Here is a 20004-nt window from a genome sequence, read left to right as displayed (position 1 = left end):
AGAAGACTCCCAGACTATGTCAAACGGATTCACAAAGGCTTTCAACAGCATCAGGTTCTAAGTCACTGTCTCCAAGGCTGATGCTATATTTCAGACAGCACCAAACATGGGTTATGAAACACCAGAAATAACCATTAATGGCATTTATCTCAGGTTGTAGAAACATTCTCATACCTTGACAGTATGCACACTAGGAATGCCACTATTAAAGAGGATATCAGGGCATGTAGAAACCAAATAGTGCCCTAACCGCTCCATAACCATGCCTAGAAACAGTCTTCAACCAGAAGTGCCATGGGGCTGATCATCTCAACTTCCTCCATGGTCCCCAGCATCACAGATACTCATATTCAGGAAATTCAATTCACGCCTTATGTTGTCAAGAAATGGTTGGCGGCACTGGATACTACAAAGGCAGTGGGTCTGGACAGCATTCCAGTAACTGTCCCGTAAACATGCGCTCCAGCACTCGCTATTCCCTTTGTCAAGCTGTCCAATATAGCTACAACACTGGCATCTACATGACAATGTTCAAAATTCCTCAGGTATGTCCCGTACCCAAAAAGCAGGACAAGTCAAACCCAACGAGTTATTGCACCATCGGTTTACTGCTGATCATCACCAAAATGATGGAAGTGTTATCCATAGTGCTATCAGCAGCACTTGCTCAGTGGTAACCTGCTCAGCGGTACTTAGTTTAAGTTTTTTCAGGGCCAGTCAGCTCCTGACTTCATCATAGGCTTGGTTCAAACATGGGCAAAAGAGCTGGATTCCAGAGGTGAGGTGACAGTGACAGCCGTTGATATTGTGACTACATTTTACTGAGCATGACATCAAGGAGCCCTAGCAAAACTGGAATCAATGGATATCAGGGGAAAACTCTCTGATGGCACACACAGAGATGATTGCCGTGTTGAAGGTCAGTCTCTTCAACACAAGGACGTCTCTGTAGGGGTGCCTCAGGATTGTGTCCGAAGCCCAGCCATCTTCGGTTGTATCATCAATTACCTTCCCTCCATCATAATGTCAGAACTGGGAATGTTTGCCGTTTGTTCCACAATGTTCAGCACCTTTTGCAACTCCTCAGATACTGAAGCAGTTGGTAGTCAAATGCAACAAGATCTGGACATGATCCTGGCTTTGGCTGACAAATAGCAAGTTACATTCGCACCACACAAATGCCAGACAATGGCTATCTTCAATAACAGACAATCTAACCACCACTCCTTGGCTTTCAGTGGTGTTACCATCACTGGATACCCAATGATCAATACCCTGAGAGTTGCCATTGACCAGAAAATAACTGGACTAAACACACTGGGTACAGGAGCAGGTCAGAATCTAAGAATACTGTCGTTGAGTAACTCATGTTCTGACTCACCAAAGCCTGTGCACCAGCTGCAAGACACAAGTCAGGAGTGTGATGGAATTGTCCCCACTTTCTGACAATACTGAAGAAGCTTGACACCATCAGGCAAAGCAGTCTTCATGATTGAGAGCACATCCACAAGCATTCTCTTCCTCCACCACCAGTGCTGAGTAGCAGCAGGGTGTATTATCTACCGGATGCACCATGGCATGCACCAAAGATTCTGAGACAGTATCTTCCAAATCCATGTCCACTTAGTGGATGAGGGAGCAGATATGTAGTAACACTACTGCATGCAGGATCCCCTCCAAGCCAATCACCATCCTGAACTAGAAAGATATTGCTGTTCTTTCACTGTCACTGTGTGAAAATCATGGAATTCCCTCCCTAAGGGCATTATTGGTCAACATACAGCTCATAGACTGCAGCTGTTTGAGAAGGCAGCTCAACATAACCTTCTCAAGGGCAACTAGGACAATAAGTGCTGGCCAGCCAGTGATGCCATTGTCCCACAAGTAAATTTAAAAAAGTAAGGCTCTCAGATTTAGAGTAATTCATGGCAAACAGGGAGGCCAATCATCATATTGAATCCTTGGCAACTCTACATGAAGAAATCCAGACAGTCCCACTCTGCTGTTCAATCCCCATTGGCCTGCACATTTACTTCTTTAAAGTGCCCATCAAATTTCCTCTTCAAATCTTTGATTTTCTTCTGCAGGTACCAGCCCTGTGTGCAGTAGGTTCAAGATTATTACTGCTATATGTAAGATGTTCTTCACATTTCACCTGTATCTCATCCAAAAAACAGTGGAGAACTTTCCCTTTGATTCCCATTTACACCAGTTTTGAGAGTGTGTCAACAAGGAATCTTTGCAAAAATGAAGGAAATGAAAATCGGGTGGAAAGATAGTTGTGGTTGTTGGAGGTCAGTCATCTCAGCTCCAGGACATCTCTGCACACGTTCTTCAGGGGAGTGCCCATTGTCAAACAATCTTCAGGTGCTTCACTGATGTCTTTCATAAGGTCAAAAATGGAGATGCTTGCCCAATGATGGCGCAATGTTCATCAGCAAACAAAACTCCTCAGATATAGGCAATCCATGTCCATATGCAACAGGACCTGGATATTCTTTGACATTTTATGAGGGATTCAGCAAATGACATGCCATGATCAATGTCCTGGCAGTTACATTCACCAGGAAATGAACTGGATGGTTGTATAAATACTATGTTGACAACAGCAGTTACAAAGATGAAAATTCTGTAGAATACTCTTCATTTGCCTGTGTTAGTGTAGCTCCAACAATACTGAAGAAACCAGAGAATTTCCAGGACAAACAGGGTGAGTAAAATGGAGAGGAGTGTATTCTGACTATAACTGCCACTTTGAAGGATTGCGCCCTCAGTCGTTCTACTATGCAGATTTGATCACAGACTGTCCTTCATTTAGCGTTCCAAATGACAACTTTGCAAACCTGTCATAGTCAACATGGCAATTCAAATCTGCCAATTTAAGAACATTAGAAAGTGAGTAATGATAAAGTACAACCCAGAACAGCCCAGATTAAGCTTAGTACCTTTCCAACCTTTGGTCGAGTTCCTTAGTGAGCAGCAAATATACAAGGTAAGCCCTGGAAAGAATGTCTGGAATTATTTTAATAATACCGTAGAAATGTTGAATTGAATCACTTTCTAACAAATGCTCAATACTTTGCATTGAAATTATGTTGAGCGACTATTAGACAACACAAGATCACAAATTAGGTACGTGTATATTATCGAGCTGATTGCAGTATCCGTTATTACAGGAGAACACAGATGCTTTTTCTGTTGCTGACCTGGGGGATCTTGTACATCAGCATCTCCTATGGCAGAGGACACTGCCCCGAGTGAAACCGTTCTACGCTGTGAAATGTAACACTAGCAAACCAGTGGTTCAGATTCTTGCTCAAATGGGACTCGGCTTTGACTGTGCCAGTAAGGTAGGATTGGGTACAAAACTATCAGGAGCGTCTGGAAGTGTGTGTCTGTTAACTGCATTATTTTAACATATCATAAACTTTCTGATACTATTTAAGTGACATTGACAGAATTATATCTGTGCATTTATTAAGAAAATGTTATCACTTTCACACCTCCACCTTGTCAAACCCAGTTTCATCTGAAGAATTTATTTCCTTCATGATCTTCTTGTGAGAGATTATACTTCACAAATTCAATCACATATTCAGAGTTTGATCAGTTCATGTCTTCTGCAGAAAAACTGGCTAGCTGTCCTGAGTGAATGGAGCTTTTGTCATCCTCCTCATTGTCAAATCCCTCTTATGGCCTTGCTGTATTCTCATCTCAATGATTTCTAACAGTACAGCCCCAGAAGCATGTGGTTCATTACAATTCTCTGATAGAGTTAGGGTTAGGTTTAAGTTCCATCCATTCACTGGTTCCATCCATTTTTTGCTCCACTCCTGGTGGGTATCCCTTACTGCTAGATTTCTTCGCTAATTCACGAGCCTTAGGAGCACCTTACCTACCTGTAAACACCTTCCCTTTTGAACTAATGACCAATGGCCTCAATCCTTCTTTCACATATCTGTGACGGTACACTGTTTTAACAAAATTTGGTCTGGAATCCAACCCTTAACTTTGTATAAGAGCTCAACAGGCTATATAGGCAGAACCTATATCAGGGAACTCTAACAGATTATGAATACAACTTTGGTTCCAGTCTCTAGTGGGAAGCAGCTGGTTCTGTTGTTACTGATTGAGTCTGGCCGTAGTCTTTTACTGCAATGGTAGGGGGGGGGGGTGAAATTGTTTAAGAAAGATTCAACTTGGTTGGCTCAACACTTTTCGATTAGAAAATGGCTGTCTGAGTGAAATCCTAATTCAATAAATTTTCTCAAGAAGGCTGAGAGACTGTCAAAACTATCAAGGCCACCTTAACGTGTTGACCAAGAAGCAATTCCATGATTCTGCAAGGCCCACACAATGCCATTTGCCTCGTGTGCAAAAGTACAGGCAGAAATCAGAAGGCTGAAAAGAGAAGGAATCAATAAACTAATGCAGTTTGCAGAATGGGCAGCACTGGTCACACCGATAGTGAAGGTCGTTTCACCTTTATGGGGATTTCAAACAAGCAGTAAACTGCCTTTTGTAGTTGGATAAATACCCAATTCCTCGCAGAGAGAATTTGTACGCGAAACTGGTGGGTGTGCCTGTCATTCACGAAGCCAGACATGAGACTTATGTACATGCAATTGTTGTTGGATGAGGGTTCCTAGCAGAAGGCTACAATTCATATGCATAACAGTTTGTACCAATAATACAAGAGTTTGCCTTTTGTGCTATTATCCAGGGCACGATGGAGAACATTTGCAAGGTCAGCCGCAGGGCTGTATTCATCTGGATAATGTGGTAATGACCAGGAAGACCAATAAAGAGCACTTGGAGAACTTGGCCACAATGCTGAAATGTTTCTCCCAACAGGGTGTACACCTTAGAAGGGAAAAAATGTGTGTTCCAGGCAGCCCAAGTCACCTAGTTGGGTTCCAGAGTTGACAGAACTAGGTTACACCCGTTGGAAGATAAAGTTAGCAAAACCAAAGGAGCCCCAGCTCCCATATCTGTACCAGAGCTTAGGTCCTTCCATTAATTAGTGCATTATTACAGAAAATTCACACATAACCTGGCCTTCATACTGGCACTCTGACATCTGCTACTAAAAAAAGTTCAGCTTAGGAAATGGTCTCATAGCCAAGATGAAGCCTTCAGGGAAGTGAAGAAGCAGCTATCATCATCTCAGGTGTTGGCACACAATGATCCAAACTGAGATGTGGTGCCGATGATGCAATGCCTCCCCATACAGTAATGGGATAGTGGTGGCTCACCGGTGGCCCAGCGGAGAGGATCACCCTTCCCAGACATCAGCTGATGCTGAATGAAAATATGACCTGATTGACAAGGAAGGTTTGGCTGTCACCTTTGGCATGAGAATGTTCCATCAATACCTTTATGGATGTAAATTTGTATTGGTAACAGACCACAAACCTCTGCTCGGACTACTTAAAGAGGGCAGGGTCACGCTGCCCATAGCTTCAGGCCAGATTCATTGGTGAGCTCTTATTCCGGGTGCATATAATTACAAATTGGAATACTGTCCTGGAAGCCAAGTAGCAAAGGCAGATGCCGTCAGATGCTTCCCATGGGCGGATACACCTCTGCTGGTGGCACCGTGAGAGGTGTTCATGCTGGTTTCAAACTTTCTGGACACCCTTTGGGTCACCCATAACAATATCCAACTGTGGACACAAAAAGATCCCATCTTGGCCAAACTAAAACAGCTAGTGGTGATGGAGGAAAGAAAAACATCACAACCAGCAATGAAACCTTTCCGGACTTGGTGAGACCAGATCACCATAGAGGATTGTATATTGGTAAGGGGAGCAAGAATAATTGCCCTGAGCAAAGGTCAGCATCACATACTGGCTGAACTCCACCAGGGTCGTCTAGAGGTTTCCAAAATGAAGATGCTGTCCGCAAGTTTTGTCTGGTGGCCAGGATTGGATGCCGACATTGCTGCATTGGTCAGGCAGTTACTCGTGCAAATAAGGACAAAAATTAACACCAACTCCCCCACATTTGTGGGAACAGCTAGGTAAACTTTGGATTCTGTTACACGTTGCCTATGCCGGGCCTTTCATGGTATCTTTGTTCTTAATCATTGTGGGCACACATTCAAGGTGGTTGGACCTGCACAGAATTAATTTGTCAAATATGGGGACAATGGTTGAAAAGTTGCAAGCATCATTTGTAACACACAGACTCCCCGTAGTGTCAGCCAGACAAGGGACTATCATTTCCCATCAGGGAGTTTGAGTATTTCCAAAAGTCGAATGGTCTTCATCATAAAAGGACAGATCCATACCACCCATCTTCCAACTGTCTGGCAGAAAGAACAGTCGAAACTTCAAAGGCAGGATTAGAAAGGCAGCCTTCAGCTTCACTAGATAGCAAACTGTTCCAGTTCCTATCTGATTATTGAACCACCCATTACGTAACTAAGGAGATAGCTCCAGCAGAATTGCTAATGGGGAGAAGACTCTGCACTAGATTAAACCTGATGTTCCCGGACCCTGGGGGGAGGGTGAAATGGCATCAGGAATACCAATGCTGGACGCAGTATCTCTCGAAGTGAGAGAAGCAGTTTACTTCAGAGGAGGAAATTTGCTGTAGAAACCATGGGAATGGCCCTGAACGGGTAAGAGACATGGTCAATGTGAGATCATGATCTGTGAGGTACAAAGATCTGGCAGGAGAGGCAGCCCTGAACAAACACATGGACCACATGAAAGCAGCAAATTTGCAAACAGGACAAGAGCAAAACATACCCAGCCACTCCAAACATCTGGCAAAGCTGTCAGAACCAGGGAGTTCTTCCCATCTGCCTAGCACTGAAGAAATCTGAGGACCAGAGGGACCTGTCAGATGTTGCAGCATTGACACTGTTATTTCCTGAAGAAGAAAATGAATTTCAGCTAATATGCTGTGGGGGCAACAGGTAGACTATGGTCTGGTACACGCCACAAGTATCTGCGGCAGAGTTAGAGGAACCAGATCTAGTGTGCATAAGCCTCGGAAGAAGCTACAGGAAAAATAGGCCCCACATCCCAGGATGTAGAGGGGTAGGGATTTGTGATTGGAACAAGGTCAGCCAGGTGGACCTAATATAATACAAGTTCCCTGATTGGGGCTGTTTACCTGGTTCAATCAGGAACTCCTGGCTGACAGATAGAAACAGGAAGGTCAGGGGTTCTGCTCACTCTAGGAGCCGGCTCTGTGCTACCTGTGTCAGTGTCAGATACTATGTATGTGCAAATACACTCTGACTTGGTGACGGGATACACGCATTCATGGAGTTATTTCAAATACAATTGTGTAGTGTGACAGCAAATGGGTGGGACAGCAGAATAGACTACGACATGGTTGGAAAGAACGTAATGTGGGAATTGGTGTGTCATCAACACCCTGGTTTCATTGGGGTGGGGTGCAGTGTATTACCACACCTAGCATGGTTACCTCATACGCTTGTGACTTGGTAGGAAGAGTAGGTAGGTGGAATGGGGATTTAGACAAGTGTGAAGTTTGTGGAATTACACAATGAGCTACTAGGTAGGGAATGTGGATGTTTTGGGGCTCGCTGACACATTGAGGCTCAGGCAAAGGAGCACTCATTGTCACCTTACATGTGCTGGAAACTGAAAGTGCTCAAAGGGGAAGAAAATGCCTGTGAACACACCCAGAGCTGGCAGTATAAGTGACATAAGTGACTTGGTCTGTGAGGGAAAGTCTGCTGCAAACACCAATCATAGGGCTTTTAAAAGTAGGCAACTTTGCTCACAGATCCACACAATGCATAGCAGGCAGTCTACTGCCTGGATATCCCTCACCATTGACCCACTCTGCCGGTTGCACATCCCTAGCACAGCCATTGCTGCACAAATCATTGATAGATTCACCTTTATACACAGAGGGAGCTAAAGGTTTGGGATGTGATCATGGGAACTGCAGATGCTGGAGAATCCAAGATAATAAAGTGTGACGCTGGATGAACACAGCAGGCCAAGCAGCATCTCAGGAGCACAAAAGCTGACGTTTCGGGCCTAGACCCTTCATCAGAGAGGGGGATGGGGTGAGGAATTTGGGATAAATAGGGAGACAGGGGGAGGCGGACCGAAGATGGAGAGAAAAGAAAATAGGTGGAGAGGAGAGTATAGGTGGGGAGGTAGGGAGGGGATAGGTCAGTCCCGGGAAGATGGACAGGTCAAGGAGGTGGGAGGAGGTGGTAGGTAGGAAATGGAGGTGCGGTTTGGGGTGGGAGGAAGGGATGGGTGAGAGGAAGAACAGGTTAGGGTGGCAGAGACAGGCTGGGCTGGTTTTGGGATGCAGTGGGGGGAGGGGACGAACTGGGCTGGTTTTGGGATGCGGTGGGGGAAGGGGAGATTTTGAAGCTTGTGAAGTCCGCATTGATGCCATTGGGCTGCAGGGTTCCCAAGCGGAATATGAGTTGCTGTTCCTGCAACCTTTGGGTGGCATCATTGTGGCACTGCAGGAGGCCCATGATGGACATGTCATCTAAAGAATGGGAGGGGGAGTTGAAATGGTTCGCGACTGGGAAGTGCAATTGTTTATTGCGAACCGAGCGGAGGTGTTCTGCAAAGCGGTCCCCAAGCCTCCGCTTGGTTTCCCCAATGTAGAGGAAGCCACACCAGGTGCAATGGATACAGTATACCACATTGGCAGATGTGCAGGTGAACCTCTGCTTGATATGGAAAGTCATCTTGGGGCCTGCGCTAGGGGTGAGGGAGGAGGTGTGGGGGCAAGTGTAGCAATTCCTGCGGTTGCAGGGGAAGGTGCCGGGTGTGGTGGGGTCGGAGGGCAGTGTGGAGCGAACAAGGGAGTCACGGAGAGAGTGGTCTCTCCGGAAAGCAGACAAGGGTGGGGATGGAAAAATGTCTTGGGTGGTGGGGTCGGATGGTAGATGGCGGAAGTATCGGCGGATGATGCGTTGTATCTGGAGGTTGGTGGGGTGGTGTGTGAGATCAAGGGGGATCCTCTTTGGGCAGTTGTGGCGGGGTCGGGGTGTGAGGGATGTGTTGCGGGAAATGCGGGAGACGCGGTCAAGGGCGTTCTCGACCACTGTCGGGGGAAAGTTGCGGTCCTTGAAGAACTTGGACATCTGGGATGTGCAGGAGTGGAATGCCTCATCGTGGGAGCAGATGCGGAGGAGGCAGAGGAATTGGGAATAGAGGATGGAATTTTTGCAGGAGGGTGGGTGGGAGGAGGTGTATTCTAGGTAGCTGTGGGAGTCGGTGGGCTTGAAATGGACATCAGTTACAAGCTGGTTGCCTGAGTTGGAGACTGAGAGGTCCAGGAAGGTGAGTGATGTGCTGGAGATGGCCCAGGTGAACTGAAGGTTGGGGTGGAAGGTGTTGGTGAAGTGGATGAACTGTTCGAGCTCCTCTGGGGAGCAAGATGCGGCGCCGATACAGTCATCAATGTAACGGCGGAAGAGGTGAGGTTTGGGGCCTATGTAGGTGCGGAAGAGCGACTGTTCCACGTAACCTACAAAGAGGCAGGCATAGCTGGGGCCCATGCGGGTCCCCATGGCCACCCCCTTAGTCTGTAGGAAGTGGGAGGAATCGAAAGAGAAGAGGACGAGTTCGGCTAGGCGGATGAGGGTGTCGGTGGAGGGGGACTGGTCGGGCCTGCGCGACAGGAAGAAGCGGAGGGCCTTGAGGTCATCTGCGTGTGGAATTCAGGTGTATAGGGACTGGACGTCCATGGTGAAAATGAGGTGTTGGGGGCCAGGGAATTGGAAGTTCTGGAGGAGGTAGAGGGCGTGGGTGGTGTCACGGACGTGGGTAGGGAGTTCCTGAACCAAAGGAGAGAAAATGGAGTCCAGATAGGTGGTGCAGTGGGGGGAGGGGACGAACTGGGCTGGTTTTGGGATGCGGTGGGAAGTTACCCTCCTCCCTCCAGACCAACCTCAGGGAATCTCACTCCCACTGCAACTCTCTTGCAATCTCTTCAGCCTTGAAACTGCTCGACCATGTCCTGAAGCAAACCAGGTACCACAGTCACATCACCTGCCTACGGAACCGGATCATCCCCAATGGACTACAGTCTACATTTCAGCCTTTCCAATTTGGCCCCAACCGTGACCACCTCTACACCCAGAAAATTCAGACCCTTCAGAAGCGTTTCTCCCTGCGAGTCCTGAAACAGACACTCGTGGCCATGCACCAGCACCTCCAGACACTGCAATCCAGCCTGCCCCAGCTCAGAGCCTCCCTCTCCCAGACCTGCAAAGGACCTCTGCTGTTTTTCATCCTCCACAGGATCCACAGACTGAACACCCAGTTCTACTCCGCTTTACTGGACACCAAAAATCGTAAGGACAACAAACTCACTGGCCCCTGCCACCCACAAGAGGATTCCTGCGCCTCCCACATCCCCAGCCTGTCCCTGCCTCTCCCCCACCATGCACCCGCTGCCATTGGCCGGAGACCCCACCGATGACGTCACATCCGCCACCGCCGGGCACACCACTTCCGGGACCGCTGCTGCCGTCACCGCCTCCACTTCCAGTTACAACACCACACACACCACCCTCACCGTTGCTGCTGCCACCCACGCCGCTCCTCCCACCGCCGATGGAATCCCGCCAACACCATCGGAACCCCGTCCACGGCCGACGCTGACGGAACCCCGCCCATGGCTGACGCCAACGGAGCCCCGCCCACGGCCGACAACCTCATCGCTCCACCCACAACCTCCACAGCCAGCAACCCCAGAGCAGACAGCCACACTGAGCCCTGCCAAATCTTCACCACCCCCCCAGACCTCCCACTGACTGAGGACGAACTGTCAGTCCTAAGCAAGGGGCTCACCTTTGTCCCCCTACAACCACACATCAACGAATACCAGTCACGGTTGGACATAGAGCAGTTTTTCTGCCGCCTTCGCCTCCACGCTTACTCCTTCAACTGGGAACCTAACCCTCCCTCCACTGACCCCTTCACCTGCTTCCAACACAAGCCCTCCTCCTGGACACCACCCCCAGGTCTCCTACCCTCCCTCGACCTCTTCATCTCCAACTGCCGTCGAGACATTAACCGCCTCAACCTCTCCACCCCTCTCACCCACTCCAACCTCTCCCCTGCAGAACAGCCTGCCCTCCGCTCCCTCTGCTCCAAGCCCAACCTCACCACCAAACCCGCAGACAAGGGTGGCGCAGTGGTAGTATGGTGCACCGACCTCTACACCGCCGAAACCAAACGCCAACTCTCCGTCACCTCCTCCTACCGCCCCCTCGATCATGACCCCACCCCCGAGCACCAAACCATCATCTCCAACACCATTCATGACCTCATCACCTCAGGAGACCTCCCACCCACAGCCTCCAACCTTATTATTCCCCAACCCCGCACAGCCCGATTCTATCTCCTTCCCAAAATCCACAAACCTGCCTGCCCTGGTCGACCCATTGTCTCAGCATGATCCTGCCCCACCAAACTCATCTCCACCTATTTGGACTCCATTTTCTCCCCTTTGGTTCAGGAACTCCTTACCTACGTCCGTGACACCACTCAAGCCCTCCACCTCCTCCAGAACTTCCAATTCCCTGGCCCCCAACACCTCATTTTCACCATGGACGTCCAGTCCCTATACACCTGTATTCCACATGCAGATGGCCTCAAGGCCCTCCGCTTCTTCCTGTCCCACAGGCCCGACCAGTCCCCCTCCACTGACACCCTCATCCGCCTAGCTGAACTCGTCCTCACCCTGAACAAATTCTCTTTCGATTCCTCCCACTTCCTACAGACTAAGGGGGTGGCCATGGGCACCCGCATGGGCCCCAGCTATGCCTGCCTCTTTGTAGGTTACGTGGAACAGTCCCTCTTCCGCACCTACACAGGCCCCAAACCCCACCTCTTCCTCCATTACATTGATGACTGTATCGGCGCCGCCTCTTGCTCTCCAGAGGAGCTCGAACAGTTCATCCACTTCACCAACACCTTCCACCCCAACCTTCAGTTCACCTGGGCCATCTCCAGCACATCACTCACCTTCCTGGACCTCTCAGTCTCCATCTCAGGCAACCAGCTTGTAACTGATGTCCGTTTCAAGCCCACCGACTCCCACAGCTACCTAGAATACACCTCCTCCCACCCACCCTCCTGTAAAAATTCCATCCCCTATTCCCAATTCCTCCGCCTCCGCCACATCTGCTCCCACGATGAGGCATTCCACTCCCGCACATCCCAGATGTCCAAGTTCTTCAAGGACTGCAACTTTCCCCCGACAGTGGTCGAGAACGCCCTTGACCGCGTCTCCCGCATTTCCCGCAACACATCCCTCACACCCCGCCCCCGCCACAACCGCCCAAAGCGGATCCCCCTCGTTCTCACACACCACCCTACCAACCTCCGGATACAACGCATCATCCTCCGACACTTCTGCCATCTACAATCCGACCCCACCACCCAAGACATTTTTCCATCCCCACCCTTGTCTGCTTTCCGGAGAGACCACTCTCTCCGTGACTCCCTTGTTCGCTCCACACTGCCCTCCGACCCCACCACACCCGGCACCTTCCCCCGCAACCGCAGGAAATGCTACACTTGCCCCCACACCTACTCCCTCACCCCTAGCGCAGGCCCCAAGATGACTTTCCATATCAAGCAGAGGTTCACCTGCACATCTGCCAATGTGGTATACTGCATCCATTGCACCTGGTGTGGCTTCCTCTCCATTGGGGAAACCAAGCGGAGGCTTGGGGACCGCTTTGCAGAACACCTCCGCTCGGTTCGCAATAAACAATTGCACTTCCCAGTCGCGAACCATTTCAACTCCCCCTCCCATTCTTTAGATGACATGTCCATCATGGGCCTCCTGCGGTGCCACAATGATGCCACCCAAAGGTTGCAGGAACAGCAACTCATATTCCGCTTGGGAACCCTGCAGCCCAATGGTATCAATGTGGGCTTCACCAGCTTCAAAATCTCCCCTTCCCCCACCACATCCCTAAACCAGCCCAGTTCGTCCCCTCCCCCCACTGCACCACACAACCAGCCCAGCTCTTCCCCTCCACCCACTGTATCCCAAAACCAGCCCAGCCTGCCTCTGCCTCCCTAACCTGTTCTTCCTCTCACCCATCCCTTCCTCCCACCCCAAACCGCACCTCCATTTCCTCCCTACTAACCTCATCCCACCTCCTTGACCTGTCCGTCTTCCCTGGACTGACCTATCCCCTCCCTACCTCCCCACCTATACTCTCCTCTCCACCTATCTTCTTTTCTCTCCATCTTCGGTCCACCTCCCCCTCTCTCCCTATTTATTCCAGAACCCTCACCCCATCCCCCTCTCTGATGAAGGATCTAGGCCCGAAACGTCAGCTTTTGTGCTCCTGAGATGCTGCTTGTCCTGCTGTGTTCATCCAGCTTCACACTTTATTATAAAGCTTTGGGATGTTGTGTGAGACGGGTCAAAGGTCTCATTGTGACCCAATGCTATGTCTACACTTTGTATACTCCCTACTTCCAACTGATGCAGTGGACTCTCAGCACAGACCTCCACATAGAGCTTCACTTTCTCTGGAGTTACTGCTGTGCGGTGTTCACCACATTGTGCTCCCTCACTCTCTCTGTCTACAGTTTGCTCCTGAGCATTCCCTCAGAGGCATGCTTCCTCTAAGTGCCTCAATAATCTTGTTCTCAGAGGTCCAGGAAGGCACTTCCAGAGGATCTGGCTGTTTCTCTGCAGAGGTCATGGGGATACTAGCAGAGGCTGTGCCTGCAGAACAAGAGAAAGATGGCGTTGTGGGCAGTGGCCAGAAGTGATGCATAGTGAATAAGACCGACAGCTTAGTTACTGGGAGAATGGCATTGGAATAAAGAGAGACATTCGCTCATTTAGCATGACATGGATGACTTAGCATCCCCATAGGAATGCCCGATCATTTCTTGAAAGGAGAGGGATTCTTGCCTCATATGAGATGCGGATCTGGATGCAGGCACCCACATAGGCTTGTACTGTTGGCTGTGGTCTTCTGTAACAGTAGAAAGAGGGGGAATGAGTGAGATGACAGCAGGTAGCATGGTTGTCAGTCCTGGTGTATGTGGGACAATGGTGATGAGGTCTTGCAAGTGCATGAGGAGGCAGCAAAGAGGGCAGACCAGTTTGGTATTGTGGGAGGTTGAGAGGTGAGAACAAATGAGAGATAATGTGGCATGCAAGTGTGAGGTGGCAACCTCAGAATGGGCTGGCTGGACAGACTCCTATGCCAGTTCGCTGGAAAGTTGACACTTTTCCTCTAGATCACCAAAACCTCCAGGTCGCTGTTGTAAAGTCAAATGACATAGAAACAGATCCTTCAGTCAAATAGGGCGGTGCAGTGACTCAGTGGTTAGCACTGCTGCCTCACCACACCAGGGACCCAGGTTCATTTCCATCCTCAGGCGAATGTCTGTATGGAGTTTGCATGTTCTTCCCCCGTACACCAGGGTTTCATCCGGCTGCTCCAGTTTCTTCCCACGGTTCAAAGTTTTGCAGATTAGATGGATTGGCCATACTAAATTGTCCATTGTGCCCAGGGATATATTAGTGAGGTGGATTAGCCATGGAAAATGCAGGGTTACAGGGCTGGGTAGAGAGGTGGGACAGAATGGAATGCTCTTCGGAGGGTCAGTATGGACGTAGCAGGCCGAATTGCCTGTTTCCTAACTGTTGGAATTCTATGGTAGTCCACACTAAGCATATTCCTGTATTAAAGGAGACCCACCTTCCTGCATTTGGCCTATATCCCTCCAAACCTTTCTTTTTAATATACTTATCCAAACATCTGTTTAACATAACTGAAGCAGCTAAACTCCAGTGACAAAAGTCCTAGGATGTCCATTCTGTTTTTATAATTCAAAGCCTCTATTCCTGCCAACATCCTTGTAAATCTTCTCTGAATACTCTCCAGTTTAATAATATATTCCTCTTCTTTGCCTTGTTCCGATTCTGTCTTTGACTGAGCTGGCCAGCATTGGATTGCCAGTGCTCATCCAGGTGCACAGTGGCTTTTTAAACTTCACACATATGTAAGAGGTGCCAGTCTTTTGGCAAAAAAAAACAGACTGGCATGTTGTTCAAGGAATGTGCATGATAAAACGAGCAAAAACTGTGTGAGACAATACACAGGCATAATAGGTAATTAACATGGTGAGTTTAGTACACAAGTACGTTCGCTGGGTCTCATGCTGAAAAATCTCCCCAAAAATCAACACAACTCAGACTTAGCTAAAATATGTCAAGATTTTCACACAAATACTTAAAATAGAGGACTTTAAAATCATGAATTTTCTTTTATTCACACATGAGATGTGTTTATTGTCCTCTAATTATCCAGGAAAAAGTTGTGATGAGCTGCCTTCTTGAGCTGCTGTAGTTCTAATGGTGTTGAAACACACAGTGCTATCAAGGGAGAATCTCAGGGTGCTGACCCAGTGATACTGAGGAATGAAAATATAGTTTTACATTGGGGTGGTGGGTGCCTGGGAGGGCAACTTGCAGATGTGTGTGTCCTTCCAGGGGTAGCGGATAGGGCATTTAGAAGATGTTGCCAGAACAGCCTTGTTGTATTACTGCTGTGCATCTTATAGATGGTACATATAGCTGCCATTCTGTGTTGGCAGTGAAGGGACCGAATGTTGAATGAGGTGGAATAGGGTCAACAAATGTTGTCTGCTTTATCCCGGTTGTTGCAGAGCTTCTTGAGATGATTTGGAGTAGCACTGGCGCAGGTAAGTGAAAAGTAATCCATCACATTCCTGAGTCCTGTCACTGTGGAATCAGGAGGTGAGTTTCTCACTGCAGAATTCCCAGCCTTTGGCTTGTTCTTTGTAGCCACAGTATGAATATAGTTGGTCAATATAAGTAAGCTTCTGGTCAGTGGAGAAATTCTAGGGTGTTGATAATGGGATTCAGTGATTGTTATGTCATTGAACATGAAGGGGTGACAATTTAAGCTCCTTATTTGTGATGGTCATTACCTGGCACTTACCTGACATGAATATTACTTGCTATTATCACCATAGGCCTGATGTTGTCCATGTCTTGCTGTATATAGACAAGGGCTGCTTGAATATCTGAGGAATCTGACCTTCTGCCTGTATCTTCTGACCTTCTCAAGCTATTACCCTCTGTATGCCATGTTCACCTTGAGTGTAAGTAGTGGATTGGCAAGGTGCGGGTGGGAACAGCATGCTGGTAATTGAGCCCTACTTTTCCAGGACCTATCACAAATATTTACATGACCAGTTGAATTACTGAGATGATTGGTTTGCCTCACTTTATCTGCTGACTGAGACAAGGAGATTCACAACAGGCTTCATCAATAAACAAGAAAACAAAATATATTTATTGCAGATAAACATACTCCTAAACAAGTCAAAAAAACATTGTTAATTACTAATATGCAGACCTCAACTATATTCTCTTCAAATCCATCATGCATAAACTCACTTGCAAATAGGACAAATAAGAGAGACAGTTCTGCAGATGTATGGGTATAAAGTATATTAAAAAATACCAAATTCTGAGGATGGAAAGTTTAAATCACAAGGATGCGATGAAGTGGCTTTCCCACAGTTTTTTCTTATTTTTGGCAATGATATCACATTGTTGATGGCAAATGCTCTTAAGTTAGTCAGGTCTAGGTCTTTGCTTGGACTCGAAATACTTTTCTCAGCGTTGTCGAGTGTTAGGTGTTATTTCTCTGTGGCTAGATCAAAATCCTGCAGTGCCCTTCCTTCTATCAAAATATGTGCACCGACACCACAACAAATGCAGCAGTTTAAGAAGAGAGTTCACCACCCCTGTTCTTACTTGTCAGTCAGGGCTCCCTGATTAGATGAGATAAACAGCCCCAATCAGGGAACTCATATGCTATGAGGTTCACCTGGCTGACCTTGTTACAATCACGACAGTTACCATAGTGGCAAAAGATTTTCTTTAACCCTGGATAAACTTACAAATCAAAAAAGATTGTAGTGCATGACTGGCTCCCTGATTTTTAAATTGTTTCTTAAAGATGCCATGTCTTTATTTTTAATTTGCTGTTTGTTTTCTTACTAAGAATCTTGTACCAAGCGTGACTGCTTTTCAACAAGACTTGTTCTCCAGAACTTGCTGTAAATCTAAGCAAGCTGTCCCATAACTCTTACATCATGAGAAGCAGCATCTGCCCAGCAATGACTTGCTGAGTGTCACCCAGTTTGGGTTCCACCAGGGCCAACCAACTGCTGACCTCATTATAGCCTTGGTCCAAACATTGACAAAAGAGCTGAATTCCGGAGGTGAGTTTAGAATGATAGCTCTTGACATCAAGGCTGAATTCAACTCAGCGTGACATCAAGGATCCCAAGGAAAACTGGAATCAATCGTCATTGGGGAAAATCTCTCCGATGGTTGGAGTCATATAGGAAGATAGTCGTGGTTGTTGGAGGTCAGTCATCTCAGCTCCGGAACATCTCTGCAGGAGTTCCTCAGGGTAGTGTCCTTGGCCCAACAATCTTCACTGCTTCATCAATGGCCTTCCCTTCATCATAAGATCAGATTGGTGATGTTCACCAATGATTGCACAATGGTCAGCGCCATTTGTGACTCTTCAGATACTAAAGCAGTCCATGTCCATATGCAACAAGATCTGAACACTATCCAGGATTGGCTGACATGTGGCAAGTAACATCCGTCCACACAAATGCCAGGCTATGACAATCATAAATAAGAGACGATCAAACAACTGCCCCTTGGCTTTCAATGGTGTTATTATCACTGAATCCCACTATCAACATCCTAGGGGTTATCATTGACCAGCAAGTCAATTGGGCTCACCATATAAACACAGTAGCTACAAGAACAGGTCAAAACCTAGGAATACTGCACCAAATAACTCACCTCCTGACTCCTCAAAGCCTGTCCACCATCTACAAGGTACAAGTAAGGAGTGTGATGGAATACTCCCCACTAGCCTGGATGAGTGCAGCCACAACAACACTCAAGAAGATCGACACCATCCAGGACAAAGCACACCGCTTGATTGGCACTACATTCACAAGAATCCATTCCCTCCACCAATAATGCTCAGTTTCAGCAATGTGTACTAGCTACAAGTTGCACTGCGGAAATTCACTAAAGATCCTCAGGCACCACCTTCCAAGTTCACAATCACTTCCATCTAGAAGTACAAGGGCAGCAGATATATGAGAACACCACCACCTTCAAGTTCTCCTCCAAAACCCCACTCACCATCCTGACTTGGAAATGTATCAGCATTCCTTCAGTGTTGCTGCATCAAATCCTGGAATTCTCTCCCTAATTGCATTATGGGTCAACCCAGCAGATGGACTACAGTGGTTCAAGGAAGCAACTTAACACCACCTTCTCAAGGTCAACTAGGGATGGGCAATAAATGCTGGCAGCTAGCAACGCCCACATCAACAAATGAATAGAAAAAAATCACCTCCAGATATTTGCTTCACATCAGTCCCCACCCATTACTTATTGTCAAAAAGGGATTACCACATTGAAACAGAAACAGAGGTATTTTATGGTGCAGGACTCAGAGACCCCAGGACTCAGTGACTCATTTAGACCTCAATATTGTGAGTGCTGAGTACATGGTTTCCACATCCCTCTCAAATTATGCTCTGTGTCTGTAATATATGGAAAAAAACATATTCAAACCGAGGGACAACTATACTTGCTTTATATCCTAACTTGCTTTTGTTTCCCAACCAGAATGAAATTGCAACAATACGAGATATTGGTGTCCCAGCACAGAGAATCATTTATGCAAATCCCTGCAAGGAGGTCTCTCATATTAAATATGCTGTCATTCATGGAGTGCAAATGATGACATTCGATAATGAAGACGAACTAAATAAAGTTGCAATGAACCATCCAACTGCCAAGTAAGTAGACAGCATGTCTCTGTTTGAAAACAACAAATTCTGGAGATCACAGTGGGTCAGGCAGCATCCATGGAGAGGCAACAAGCTAACGTTATTTGTCTAGATGACTCTTCATCAGAGCTGACATGAAGTATGGACAGGGCAGCAATAGTTTATGCAATAGTTGCTGGAGGCGGCATGGAGTACAGAGTGCTGGGAGAGAACGGACTTTGATAGTTCAGATTAAGTGATTGGAATGTGAGAATGTTAGAGCAATGGAGTGTCTTACTGTTTGGTGCGGAACTTGGAGGCAGTGTTGTTCGCAAGCTTCCAGTACCCTTAGCTGTATCAATGACACAGGTAGTGAATCTGGATACTACTAACTCATTCAGCTTTTCCTAATCTATGCACTCCTAATCTATCTAGAGTGGTGACTATCTCATTTCCATACACTTGCATCTCATTAAAATTTGACCATATTTACACATCACTTCCAATTCTCCTCTCTATCGCTAAGGAATCAGTTGGTGGAAATTGCCGATAGGTAAATTGGGAGGGGTACCTAGTGACTGCAGCTTGCTGAATGCTTGCCTTGGCCATCATGAACTTGTACTGAACAACATTGCTGCATATCTATGGCCACCATCTTCCTCGAATCTTCATCCATGCAAGTCAGATCAGCAATCAACATCACCACCTCATCATGCCTGCTCTGGGATCAACTCACACAAAACATGAGCCCACCTACACTTTGGAGTTCAATTATTTCAATGACTTGAATGTCTGACAGGTGGCCTCGCAGTCAGGGACAGTGATCCATCTCCACAGGATACTTTCATGCTGAAATGGACAGGTATCTCATGGCTCCGAACATGCTTTCTTTGCACTCACAACTTTAACGCTTATTTGGAAGCTGCCAGACTCTGTCCACTTCACATTATTTGCTTAGTGCGCGCTGACCACAGCACAAACCTACGGGCTGACAGTGTCTGTATGGGTCACATTACTCTTTGGTGTACAAGGTCTTCAGAACTTAGTTACAGGCAGCCAGCCTCTGTGGATTGGAGTGTTTTGACACAGACAGAGAAGCAAGCAGCTTGTGAGAGTGGGACACAGGGATTGCTCACTGTCAGACCTG

General features: G+C 47.5%; 1 protein-coding gene across 6 annotated transcripts in view; it reads left to right on the top strand.

Annotated features, from left to right (window-relative positions):
* Window positions 1-20004, top strand: part of LOC125463127 (antizyme inhibitor 2-like) — a 92350-nt gene that overhangs the window by 21585 nt on the left and 50761 nt on the right. For all 6 annotated transcript variants that reach the window (XR_009447134.1, XM_048553903.2, XM_059653982.1 and 3 more), the window contains exons 4-5: window positions 3177-3350; window positions 18715-18887. Coding sequence is in view for 5 of the 6 variants with exons in the window: in XM_048553903.2 (XP_048409860.1) it covers window positions 3177-3350; window positions 18715-18887 (347 nt within the window). In the remaining variant the exon portion in view is untranslated. The remainder of the gene's footprint in view (window positions 1-3176; window positions 3351-18714; window positions 18888-20004) is intronic.

Source organism: Stegostoma tigrinum, chromosome 2 (genome assembly GCF_030684315.1).
Source record: "Stegostoma tigrinum isolate sSteTig4 chromosome 2, sSteTig4.hap1, whole genome shotgun sequence".
Taxonomy (NCBI): domain Eukaryota; kingdom Metazoa; phylum Chordata; class Chondrichthyes; order Orectolobiformes; family Stegostomatidae; genus Stegostoma; species Stegostoma tigrinum.
Note: the sequence above shows the minus strand (reverse complement) of the source record. Positions and strands in the feature narration are given on the sequence as shown.